The 13,774-nt window shown below is 38.1% G+C and overlaps 1 protein-coding gene across 2 annotated transcripts in view; it reads right to left on the bottom strand.

Annotated features, from left to right (window-relative positions):
* Positions 1-13,774, bottom strand: part of LOC112161164 (potassium voltage-gated channel, KQT-like subfamily, member 1.1) — a gene marked incomplete at its 3' end in the record, with an annotated part of 58,030 nt that overhangs the window by 24,081 nt on the left and 20,175 nt on the right. The window contains 1 exon segment of one of the 2 annotated variants that reach the window (XM_024296193.2): positions 2,510-2,548. Within the exon segment in view, the coding sequence (XP_024151961.2) occupies positions 2,510-2,548 (39 nt within the window). 2 annotated transcript variants of the gene reach the window in all.

The raw sequence follows: 13,774 nt of genomic DNA, 5'->3' as shown, positions 1-13,774 counted from the left end.
TGGCAAATAGTCAAAAGGAAGTTCTTTTAGATCAGAATTAGTCTTCAAATGTCACAGGGTTTGCACACAGTTATGTGTGTGCAGAAAGGTTAGAAATATTCATGTTTAACATTTACGTTAGCACAAATTTGGGGCATCAAAATATAACTTTAATTGTGATTTGTTCATTATAGACAAATTATTATTTTTTTAATCACATTCATATAATTTATAGTGTTCCCCAACCCTCGGGCCAGACCCTCCGTGGGTCACTTGGTACCAGGCCACAGACAAGAAAAAAACAGATACACGCGCTAGCTTAGATTTTTTTTCCATTTAGCTTATTATCCGATCGTAAAGGAAGTTTTATTTAGGAAAACTTCCAGATTTTGTTCACAACATCCATCTTGGTCATGTAACTTAAAGTAACAACCTGCATGGCTAAGCTAGTAGCTCAAAGCTAACAACGAAAAACAAACAATAAAACATATTTTGAAAGTTTCTTCAGGGATAAAAGAGCCAGTGAAGAAACCGGATAAGAGTCTAAAGAACTCTAAAGAATATTAAAGCTGCTGTTTACAGACAAAACCTGGATTTTTCCTCGACATACAGAATTATTGAGACGGTTTCATGTAGCTGAAGCTGCTCTGGCTAATACGCGGTGACAGACTCTCAACTGTTTCACACACGCAGTTACACGGTGGATTCACGTTTATATTATATTTAAAAAATATCAGTTTTGTGACGGTTGCATCATTTTTTGCTTCATTTATCCATCACACCTTAAAAGTCAGACGCAGCTAAAGCTAGCATCTGGTTGTTAGCCTCCATTTTAATATGAAAGGGAAATCTTCATCTCAAAGTTCAAACTAAACATTTTACAGAGAATGAAGATTCAGTCAAATAAAGTTGCTGATTTGTGGAAACTTGAAAAAGAAACATTTGAGAATTTTCCTACAGTAAGGCTGAATTAGACATGAATCCATTCAGAAACTTTAGCACAGAAAATGTTTCTTTGTGTTAAAAAAAACCCACAATGAATGGGATTTATGTGAAGATAAAATATGATCAATCTTAGATAATCAGAGTCTGGATTGAGCGTTAACATGACATTCAATTGGAGAAAGAAAACATGCATGTTTCCTTATGGAAGTTATTTAAATCAGAAACGACTTCTACAAATCAACAATTTAAATCTTCGCCCTCTGCAATAAAAAAGCGCTATATTTTCTGATTGTTGTAAGAATATAAACAAAGCATCGTTACAGAAGGAAACTTCATCTCACAGTGTTTGTTTTGTCCAAACAATGAATCTCAAAATAAGGATTTTCACAACAATTATTAGGTTAAATTAAAATAGATTAATTAATTACGGGTCATAATTAATCAATTGCAGGACAGCACTAGCGAAAGTATCTTGTCTGCACAATAAGATAAATAAATATCGACAGTGATGACATTTCACGCAGCAGAAGTTTTCTTTTGCATGTCTGTGAAAACATTTACCCAGAACAAACATAATTTCCTTAAATGCAGGCACCGAGCTTCAGTGTAACCTCCAAGCTGCAAGGACTTTTGATCGTTTTGTAACATCTCAGCTGGCTAACCAATCAATACCTCTCAAGCAAAAGCAAGCAGGCAGCAGCAGCAGCAGCCTTTGTAGATAATATTGGAGAGCAGAGCAAATATTAGTTTAATCATTTTGGCCTTCCATAGGAAAACGTGTTGAACATGAATCCAGCTCCTCCAGTCTCTGGCATCACAAGCAGCAGCATGGATGTTGTAACTGGTGAATGTAGTGTAGCAGGCAGGGAGGTGTCAGCAGCTGTGGCACATTATACTTACTCCATTGAAAATTGTGTTTTTGGTGTGTTTATGTTCTGATGATGGAGGACATATTAAGAAAATTAAGGTTAAATTTGCATTTCTGAGTATTTCTTTATTCAAATTGTTGTGAATCGGGAGAAAATGAAAAAAAATGTCATTTAAAAAGGAGCTTATTTATGATGTAGAAAATAAACACAAGGTGGGCCACAATCTCTGAACTCCCACCAATGAGAAGGTGGAGGGGTTGCTCCATGCCAAAAGTCCCGCCCACAACTCAGATACAAGTTTCTACTAAACTCCTGCCGCTCAGCAGAAACTATCTCCTAGAAAATCACACATGCTTCTGATTTTATCCAAAAATGGGATAATTATAATTAAAAGACCACTGGGAATGCTTTTACGATGATCAAAACATGATCGGAGTGAGTTTTTGAGGGGATGAAGCTGTATATTTGCATTAAAAAAACTTGTACAGTGTTAGCAAAAGCTGATACTCAAAGAATCTTCAAAGCAAAGTCTTCTTTAAAGATCAGCTAAAATCTAAACATGGTTGCCTAATTAAAGTTTATTAGATGTTTCAAATTGAATTAATTAACTGCAAATATAAAAGATGAAATGATTAAAAATAATCGAAATGCAGTTTTAACAATACAGACACAGAAGTAACAACATAATAGGTTTTTAAACATTTAATTGTCTTTACCCATCTATGGATAGGATAGGCTCCAGCAACTCCATCAGCCTGAAAAAGTTAATTTGGAAAATGGATGGATGAAATCAGGGCATACATGAAGACATTTAATGATAACATTATATGCATTTTGTTATAACAAATTTAATTACATTAAGCCCCATGCCTGTATTAGAGAGATTATAAAATGTGTTTTTGAAGGGTAAGCAAAGCATTGTGGGAAATTCACAGCAAAGTAGAGTCCTAAAGATGAAATCATTTTTATTTTATCCATAAACATGCAAAGAAAGTCTATCAGCTTCAAAGTCAGGTGAGAAACTATTATCTAAAAATTCCAAAACAGAAATATTCTACTGAAAAAAAAATGGTCTTTGGATTACAGTTTGCAAAGGCAGATGCTGTGTGTGCTGGATTCAACTGACTGTGTGGAGTTTAATTTAATTTTATGTTTGTAATCCATGCACACAGAAAGCTTATTAAATGTATATGTATATATATAATTATATAGATATGTAAAGACTTTTATTTGCTTAAGCCTCATTAAAGCTTTCCCTATTGCGTAGGGAGGCTTCCTGTCAAATACAGCGACAAATTACATTGCAATAATTTTTATTACTTTCACTCCATTAATATGTGCAGTTTTCTTTTTTTAAGCATGCATAATTTGAGAACTTTATGTCTAGTTCAGGGTTCTGGATGAGATAAGCTGCATTAGAGCTGTCACTGGCCCACTTCCATGGATCCAAACTTCAGAGTAATAGTCCATCAGGAGTTCAAGGAAACCAACCAAGACGTATCAACCTCTCATTGTAAAGGTCATGCGCTGAGGGGCTAAGCTGACCTGAATGTGTGAGGACGGTGTCCTTTAGTTGGGGTTTTCAAAGTTTTTTTTGTTTTGGTTCTTGTCATGTTCTGCTTTCAGGTTTTGTACTAGCCAGATTTCCAATGGTCTGTCTGCAGTGGGACTCAGTTGCGTTAACGCAAAACAAAAAAAAATGAGAGTTCATTAATTAAATGTAATGTTCTGCATCTGACATCCATTCCTCCGCATCCCAACACAAGCTTAAGCTTGATTTCAAATATGTTGATGCATCAATTTTATGGCAAGAAGCCATAGAAATGGAAACAGGTCATGGTTTAAATGTAATAATTTCAGCTGTACTTTCAAAATAAAAGTTTCTGAATTTTTGTGGCTAATGATTTTTTTGAATTTTTACTTCTGTTTTCTTGTTCTCCTTTTGGTTAGCCTGCCTAAATATGATATATATATATATATATATATATATATATATATATACACACACACAGACAGATGTTAGATCTTTTTTTGTTGCGGTGACAACAATCACACAAATTACACATTCAGAAGAGCTTGCACAATCAATACTATTGAACTGAAACCAAGTTTCAAGTTGATGTCTTTACATAAACTCTCATTTTTTCCCAAATATGTTCAGACAGACACAACACCACACACTTAGTTTTTTATTTATAAGTGATGAGTGAGCAAACTCTAAAGTACCTAGATGGATGTTCCTGCTGGGAATCGCTTGCTTTCTCCTTTGATTTATTTGAGACATTTTTAGTGAAGCAAAACAGATGTGTCAGTAAAAATAATACTGGAATAAAAATCTGTGATCAAGGAATCTTAGAGCAAAGGTAGATGACATTAGATACATTTTAGTTAACTTAATATTTGTATTTAAAAGCTGATTTAAATGATCAACCAATATCTACCAAACACATTTTGGTAGATACTGGGTATTTTCCAACTAAACATGAACTACTGGAGTAAGCGTTGTTTTTTTTCTGAATTGCTTTGATTGGTTTTTGGCCTGCTAACTTACATAACAGATGCTTAGTGTTTGCAGCATTGATGGGAAATTAAACTCTATTTAGCTGAGAAAATTAATGATGTGAGTAAGAGGGCATATGCAGATAAATAACAATGACTCATAATAGTGTTCCATGCCAAAGAGCAGATTATCTACAGTGTGCCTTTGAGCCTCCTAATTGATTTTTGTGTCACCTGAATGTAGAGGCAGAATTTTTTAAAAAGTGATGTACAAATGTATGACTATAATACATATGACATTGTAAGAACATTAAAAGTACATTGTTTTGTAATGTTATTTTGTTGAAGCGGATCTAAAGCTACATTTACACCACCCTTAGAAACACGTGTTCACGCAGCCACGAATGAAAGTCCAGAAGAGTCTGTAAAGGAAATGGACGTGAGCGCACGTTTCAGGCAGGCCATTGAACTTCATTTGATAGCTAACCCGGTCAAACTTTGACCAATCAGGGCCTCGGATTTGGTAGTGATGTATGTGTCCCCTTTTTGTTCACGAAAGTGCCAACTGCTTGAAAATTAATCATGAAGGAGAAATCAAAAACTGTGCTTTTTGCCCCACCCGGATTATTTGACAGACCAACACATTCTCACTCCCAACTCATCACATATTGACACTTGGTTAAGGACCCCTGCGTGACAAGAAATTGACGTTTTGGGTGTCCCCTACTCATTGTTTTCTATTGTGCTGGCTGTTCACGGGTCCCCAACCTCCAGTCAGCGAACTGGAACTGGACAAGTACCAACATATGGAGAACTCTAACCCAGTGCCGGTACCCTCAACCAGTGCCTGTTCCCTAACCCAGTACCAGTACCCTAACCCAGTGCCAGTTCCCTTAACCAGTGCCCGTCCCCTAACCCTAACGTAGTGTGGGTACCCTTAACCAGTGCCGGTACTCTAACCGTAACCCAGTACTGGTACCCTAACCCAGTGCCAGTACCCTAACCCAGTGCCAGTTCCCTTAACCAGTGCCGGTACTCTAACCGTAACCCAGTACTGGTACCCTAACCCAGTGCCAGTACCCTAACCCACTGCTGGTACCCTAATCTAGTGCTGGTACCATAACCCGGTACCACATCCGAGCCTGGTTTGCGTCAGGTACCGTGTCAGGTCCGGTGCCAGGTTTGGGTACTGGTACTGAGTTAGGGTACCGGCCTGTATCCCGAGGGTTGGGGACCCTTGATTTCACAAACAGCCAGCATCAAAAAACGATGAGTTGGGGACACCCAAAACATCAAAAAGTGGCGGGGCGGGGTCCTTAACCAAACGTCAATATGTGACGACTTGGGAATGAGAATGAGGATAACAAGCCTTTCATATATCAGAATAGAGCTGTGACAGAGAAAGCCTGGAGCAAGGTTTGCAGGATCTCCCAGTTGTAGGCAGTGGACATGTGCTAGTAAACAGTAGAGAAAAAACAAAAAGAAGAAGAAGCCCCTGCCTGCTTGTCCAGTGTGAACACCAGGAACTAAGCACATGTTTAAGATGTTTTCAAACCACATCACATGCCCAATACTGTATACTTTATGTCCATAGCCCAACCCACACTTTTCTGCTCTACAACTGTCCCAAAGGAACCACAATGACTGGCTGTCCATCTCAACTAGGTCCTTCATATCTCTCCATCTTCATTTCTATCCACTCTAAAATCACTCTCAAATTCTCTCCACTCTGCTTGTCTCATCTGGCCATGGGGCCGATCGGTTCCTCGCCTCTGAAACTCTAACACATGACCTCTGCACCATAAACTCCAAACCAGCATTTGAATCAAACGCTCAACACATAACATCAAATCAAACCTTATTAACTTTTCAGACATTTTATTTAATTCCAACTTTGTATTTGTGTGTCTGATTTAATTAGTGCAAAACAGATCAATCTGCAGTAACAGGAGTTCATGGAAACGTTCCTGTTTTCACCTATAAGATAAAACAGAACGATAGGAGGGGATGAAGTAGAAAGCTGAAGTGCAAACGTTAACGACAACTGTTGCTCTTTGAATGTCAAGCAAACAACATTGATAGATCAACAGCTTTGTGTGTTAACCCTTTTACATCAGAGCTTTAGCTCCAGTGTTGACATTCTTTCGACTACTGTAACTCTTTAACCACTTACCCAAATGAGGTCATTTCAACAACTGTAGTGGAGAAAAGCAGCCTAACGCTGATTTGCAACTCTTTACAGTAGTGAAGCGATTACACAATCCACTTAAATACGTTGATTCTGACACTGAGAAAAGCTATTTTTGCAGATAGGTGCGGAAGTACATTTGAAAAGTTGCTTTTCTCTGTGTCAGAATCATGCTTGGTTCACACCGGCAGGATTCTGATGTCACACGGAACAGAAGTCACTTTCATACGGTATCCTTGTTAACCTATGGTTTAGTTTATACCAGACGCGAAGCACCGCGGTCCGTGCAGCAGTCGTTTTGGTGTCTGGTCTATTTTTTTGCATGAGCCGCGAGCAATCCGCATCAATCCTGGCAGGAAGTTACACTAAGACACAAGAAAATCTGGTCAATCTTCAAAGTATGTCCAATTTTTCATAATAAAATACAGCTATTGACAAATGCAATCATATTTTCGTATCTAAACAGACTATAGAGATGAAAATACAACATTACCCTTTATTCACAAGGGGTTAGAGACCACAGCTGAACAGAAGAGAATGTTGACCGTCGTAAAAAAAATGTGCGTTCTGGGGCCCGTTTCAAGTATCAGGTTTGGTTGAAACTCTGAGTTCATGAACTCCAAGTTAAGGAAAACTCAGAGTTTCTGGTTTCAGAAACGGAGGTAACTAAAGCCTGTGAAAATGGGTTAAACTAAACCTGTTTAACGAAGCAGGGAAGCTGAACTCAGAGTTCATCATGGCAATGGTTTACTCTCCATCCTCCTCCTGCTCCACCTGTCCTCAGCCTTTGACGCCATCTCTCACGCCATCCTCCTAGATAGACTAGCTGCCATTGGCATTACAAACATACCCCTCAGCTGGTTCCACTCATGCCTCTCAGGTCGCACCCCGTTTATTCAGCGGAAAACATTCACTTCCCAGACAGTTCCTGCCACTGCATGTGTGCCCCAGGGCTCTGTCCTGGGGCCCCTGCTATTTATCATCTATCTTCTACCCCTCGACCTCCGTAGACATGAGATTCACTTTCATTGCTATGTTGACGACACCCAGCTCTACATCTCCACCAAACCCGATTCCTCTCTTCCTCCCACTTCTCTGCCTTCTTGCAATAAAATCTTGGTTCACCTCAAATTTCCTAAAACTAAAAAATGGCGAAACTGAACTTCTCCTAATAGGCACTAAATCCATCCTTAGCAGCATCCAGAACTTCTCCATTCGCTTCAAAAACTCCTCCATTTCCCCCTCCCCTCAGGTTAAAAGTCTGGGTGTCTTCTTCAACAGCACTCTCTCCTTCACCTCACACGTCAATAGTATCACCCGGTCTGCGTTTTTCTACCTTCGCAGCATCCGTCGTCTTTGCCCATCCCTCAGCCCTCATTCAACTGCGTCCTGGTGCACAGCCTTGTCACCTCCTGCCTGGATTACTGCAACTCCCTTCTTTTTGGACTACCTCAGAAAACCCTACGTAAATTACAATATGTTCAGAACTCAGCAGCCAGAATCATCACTCAAAACGGCATCCATCCAACACATCACACCTGTTCTGCAGCAGCTTCATTGGCTACCTAAAACACACCGGATTACAAACAAAATACTCCTCCTAACCATTAAATCCATCCACAACTTTGCCCCTCCTTACCTGTCGGACCTTGTTCAGGTCGCCAGACCCACCCGTACCCTCAGATCCTCCTCCTCCCTTCAACTAGTAGTCCCTGCTGCTGGACTTGTCACAATGGGGAGCAGAGCATTCAGCCGCTCTGCTCCCCAGCTCTGGAACTTGTTACCCCCTGTCCTCCGAAACATCCGCTCTCTCCCACATTTCTCAAAGAAACTGAAAACTCATCTTGTCCATCTTGCTTATCTCCACCATGACTTTGATTGTATTATTTATGTTAACAGGTGCATATTCTATTGTAAATTTTAATCCTGTTTTATTATTTGTTGTTGTTTTTATTTATTTTATGTAAGGCGACCTTGAGTTCCAAGAAAGGTGCCAAACAAATCAAATGTACTATTATTATTATTAATGGTATGGTATTGACTGCGGCAACTGACTGTGAACGTAACCTGGAGCAGGTTTCCTTCAGGAAATTCAGTTCCCTGCAGCCAAAATAGCATGTCCATTCATAGAGGATCCTGTGGACGAGGAGGCTGGATTAATCCGGAAGGAATGTCATTTACATGGGGAGAGGATTTTGAGGCCAAGAGTCGATTGCGTGGCGTTAATTCACTTTTATTTGAGCGATTCCGTTTTTCAACCCCCCATATCAGTCTAAAAGTACTGTTCTTGGTCAGAAAAGAGGGATTTAACTGGTGATCTAGTTTTGTTTTTCTATTCCTCTTTTAAACCCTTAACAAAGGAAATCTTTAAATCTTTAACACTGGAGATGCTAGTCAAAATATCAACCATGCTGAAAGAGATATATCAAATATTAGTATGGTGGTTAGCGTGGCGCCCTCCAATTGCAGAGGTTGGGAAACTTTATTATTCTAAAAAAAAAAAAAAAAAAATTCTGTGATTATTATTTATTTCTCAAGAATTAAAATTTAATAAATATTTGTGTTTACACATTCCAGGCAGCAACGATGTCTCTTTTTTGCATGTAGTGATATTCGTGTGTCTGTCTGTGTGTGTGTATGTGGGGGTGAGGTTTAAGATAAACAGTCATTCATGCAAGTACGGAGATTACTCGTTAAATTATTGACAGATCAAAAACCATTCCTTAACAAGTGACAACATGACATTCTGACATTATTAAGTACTTATCCTGAATTGAAGTGATTCAAATGTAAACGTACGCATTAACTCTGCACCTATTTTCTCCCACGACAACTCTCTCTGTTTTACAGTGGGCATATGCTTGTAGGAGCACATTAATGTCTGTCACTGTGAAGAATGAAGCCCTAATTGTGGTTCTCGTTGCCATAGTGAATCGTAATGTCTTTGCTTCATTGTTCAGGGTGGTCGCGACACTCGCACCTGACTCTAAGTTCAACTACTCAGAGTTGATTGAGCAAACTTTTTTCAGCTGTTCTGAAACTGATAACTCTGAGTTTGAGAACTCTGAGTCAGTCAACTCTGAGTCCAATTTTAGAGTCTGAATTTGTTAAACCTGCTTCTTGAAACGGGCCCCTGGTGTGAACTGAAGGTGAAGCAGATTCGTTTCGCAGCGCTTTGGCGTGTGGTATGAACTCTGTGTCAGCTGATTCACAAAGATCGCAAAAACCGCTGAAAATGTACGGTATGTCGAAGATTTGAAGACTTATTCTTTGTTTTTCACTCTGAGCTGAATTAATTTTTTTTATCAAAAATCAAATGATTTTTTATTTCAGCAAGGGTAATGTTTAATTTATTAATTCATTCAGACAGCCTCATTTTTAGTTTGTTTAAGACTTGGAGAAATTAAGGCGACTGCAGATACGGTTCCTTCTTTCTTCTAACCTCTTTTTCAGATTGTTTTTTCTCAAAATTTTTTACACTTATTACATCTCTCATTATAGAAACCATTTAGGAGACAATAAAACTATTATTATTTTTCAAAAAGTTACAACACATGGAGTCGAATTTCTGAAATTCCACTCAGTTTGGTGACCAATTTAATATCCATCCAAATGTATTTTTGTCAATGTTCCCATTTAATCTCTTTTTAAGATTTACTTAACTATAATATTAATGTTCGTTCAATCATTCATGAGTAACTGAATTTACTACATCAGTAAAATGACAAATAAAGTCTCTGAAAAAGCGTGGGTTTAAGAAATCGATCCAGGATGAAAGAAATGTCACTTTACTTTAAACTGTTTTTCATGATGTGTTTCCAGTCAGTGAAAGCAAACACTTTTGAGAATGTGGACGGTGTGGGCAGACTGCCAATCATGTGGTCATGCAGACGACTATTAACACTGTCAGTCAGAAGTAGATCTCTAAGTGAAGAACAGAGTGGTCTCTGTTAACCTTGAGTGTGCAAGAAGGAAGAGACACAGCAGAGGAGATGCTGCTGCTGCTGCTGCTGCTGTGTGGAGGTGGAGAGAGCTAAAGGGTGGCGGGGTCAGAGGAATCTCTGAACGGCAAAGCACAAACACAAAACAGTTCCTTTGGGAGGGAGGATGGAAAAGATGAATGTCTGGGACTTTTAGAGGTTTAGTTGCAAGTATTAATTATTCATTATCAAAGCAGAAGAGAAGAATAAGAAGATTAAACCTCTCCAGAGGCTGAAGCCAACTCAGGAAATCCATTTGCTACAAAAGGGGCATTTTATGATGTAGTGATACTGACAAATATCAAACGTTTAAATACAATGTTTAGAGTTAGCCTTCCTTAACTAGATAACACATTTGAAGGACTTCACAGGCTATTAAGTTTTTAGTTTTTATTTTTTTTAACCAAGGCGTCAATGACTAACTCATATTCTATGTGCTATAAGGTACACTTATTGGCATAACTTTTTTCAAAAACATCAGTGTGCCTTGTATGTGGATCCTGATTGTGTTTATTGATGTCAAAGTGATTTTAAGAGATACACGGCGCTCTGCCAAAATGTAAGAAAGTTGCTAAAAAGGTTGGGTGTTATTGTAAATATGCTAACGAAGCTAACGTGTAGTGATGTCAGACTGTTTTTTACGTGTTACTAACAAGGTTGGGAGTTAGCGTAGTCACAATAACCTATACTTTAATGGTATCAGTCTGATTTTTTTATGTGTTTTAAACAAGGTTGAGCATTACAGCAATTGTCAATACACTAACGCAGAGAATGCTTCTAATATGGCTAACATGCAGCGGTGTCAGACAGTTTTTTTTCACGTCTGACAAGGTTATGAGTTAACAATAACTTGTATTTTAGTGGTATCAGTCTGTTTATTTACGTGCTGCAAACAAGGTTGCATTACAGCTATTGTCAATATGCTAAGGCTTTAAATGTGGCTAACATGCGGCATGTTAAAAACAAGTACTAGAGTTTCAAATAAAGTCTGACTGACAGATTTACCTCTGACTCCTTGTCTTGCTCAATGCGTGTTGAGGTTAAGTGGGCCTTATCTAACCTTTGACAGAAATTGGAAAATAGACCATTCATTGACGATGTGCTTTATGATTCACATGATCCGTAGAGTGCGGAAAATACGGTATGAAGAGGCCAGTGAAAAATTGATTTGTTGCCCTACTTCAAGCTTTGGAATGCTTTTATTGGAAGCAAATACGGGCGCTAGCTAATACAGACATAAAGTTATCTTCCTGATTAACGTTCTGCTTTTGTTACTTCTTCTACTCCATTCTTTTTAGCAGTATTGGTCTGTTTTTTTCATGTGTTGCAACAAGGTTGGGAGATACAGATTTAGACTATGGTTTTTCACAAAGAGTTCTGGGACACATCAAGGTCACTCGATTTTGGAATTGTAGATTCTACAAAATGGCGAACTATATAGTGCACAATATAGTGAGTAGTGAGGGATTTCGGACATAGCCATTGTAAATATGCTAACGTGGCTAACGTGTAGCATGCAACAAACTAGTTTTGGAGTTACTGCAAATGCTGTTCATAAAGTCTGACGACTGATGGACTTATCTCTGACTCCTTTGTGTCACTGATTGTGCTTTAGTTCGGTGTGACTTATGTATGATATAATTTCATAAATAGACCATTTATTGCATCTTATAATCTGGTGTGCTATATAGTGCAGGAAATATGGTAGTCCCTGTGCAAGGCTGCTTTGAGTTAAGTTCATTCAATATATCATTTCCAAAGTCAGACCACTTGCTCTTTCAGGTCTTTTGTGGAATTCAATTCTATGGATTTCAAAAAACTGTCATTAAATGGCTCATTTTGTAGACTAGCTCTGTTTTGCCAAAAAAAAAAGAAAAGCAGTAATTTACCCCTTGAATCTGCTTCATGATCACAGGTGTATAAAATCCTACAGTTAAGCATCCAGAATGACACAAACATCTATGAAAAACACAGATTGCTCCGCTGAATATGGTGAATTCCATAACTGTGATTGTAAAAAAAGAAAACAAAAAAAAAAGAAAACGAAAACTAGGTAGCAAGTCTAGTGGGAAAATATGTATCTATGTTTAAAAAAATCCACAGTCAGCTGTCAGTTTTATTATAACAAAGTTAGAGCAATTGGGAATGACAGCAACTTAGTCACAAAGTGGTTTTATGGATAAACTGCTCGAGTGGACACAGAGGATACTGAGGCGAATATTGTTCTGAGGTTGCCAACTTTCTGCAGTGGCTTTCATATTTACTCAAGAACAAGATACATTCTGAAGCAGTGTAGACATATTCTAATGTTAAGACAAGTGATGCTTCTCTATCTGACAATGTGATGGATGAATCAGAGTTCGGGAAAAAAGAACTCGTCTGAATGCTTTGTGTAAAGATGGAAGATTGGTGGAGGTAGGATTATGGTGTGGAGTTGTTTTTAGGAGATGGACTACTCTAAGTTTTAGCAAAAAAAAAAAAAAAAAAAAATCTCTTAATGCTGCAATATACCAGAATATTTTAGACAGCTTTGTAAAGTTTCAGTTCTGTTGAACCATTTTGGAGATTACCCCATTCCAATATGACTGTAGAATGGAATTGATGAGCCAGTTTGGTGTGGAAGATGAATTTAAGACAAATCTGAAACAAGCCTTTTCTTATCAAACAACACTGGAAGTACTGGAAGAATGGTCAAAAATCACCATGAACACAGTGCTGGTAAAAAGCTGTTTTTAAAAGTGCGCCAATAAATACAATTGCATTTTCTTTTCCTTATCAATTTTATGAATGTTACCAAATTATACTATATTTACAACAAAATTTAGAAAACCTTCTACATAAAGGAACCATTACACTCCCATCAGTTCATGAATTTGTTTTGAATTGTTAAATATATACTATAAAGCTTGTCCAGTATATTAAAAGTTGTCTATTTGACAAATGCACAAATCAAGTCCAGGTTGATGACCCAGTGTGGACTCTTAATGGAGTGTTTTGGTGTGAGCCATCAACACAGTGGAAGGAGATTTCTTAAAGTTGTATAAAGTGCAAAATGGATCAGACATGTTTTTCCAGCACAAAGCACACACATACTTCAGTGAGTTGGGATTTAGAGGAAGAGTCAACACTTCAAACTCTTAACAGTGGTTCTGAAATTGCTCCTTGAGTCAATTTTTGTTTTGTGTATTGGTGGGTAAAACTGCTAAAGAAGGGGGGGAAAAGGGAAAAACCATTTGGGTATACATCGGATGCAAAACTGCTGAGATAGGTGTCAAAAAAAGATTTCCATGGATGGAGGGAACAAATGTTTGCTC

The sequence above is a fragment of the Oryzias melastigma genome, linkage group LG3, assembly GCF_002922805.2.
Source record: "Oryzias melastigma strain HK-1 linkage group LG3, ASM292280v2, whole genome shotgun sequence".
NCBI lineage: Eukaryota > Metazoa > Chordata > Actinopteri > Beloniformes > Adrianichthyidae > Oryzias > Oryzias melastigma.
The sequence above is the reverse complement of the archived record's forward strand: the minus strand, read 5'-3'. Positions and strand labels throughout refer to the sequence as shown.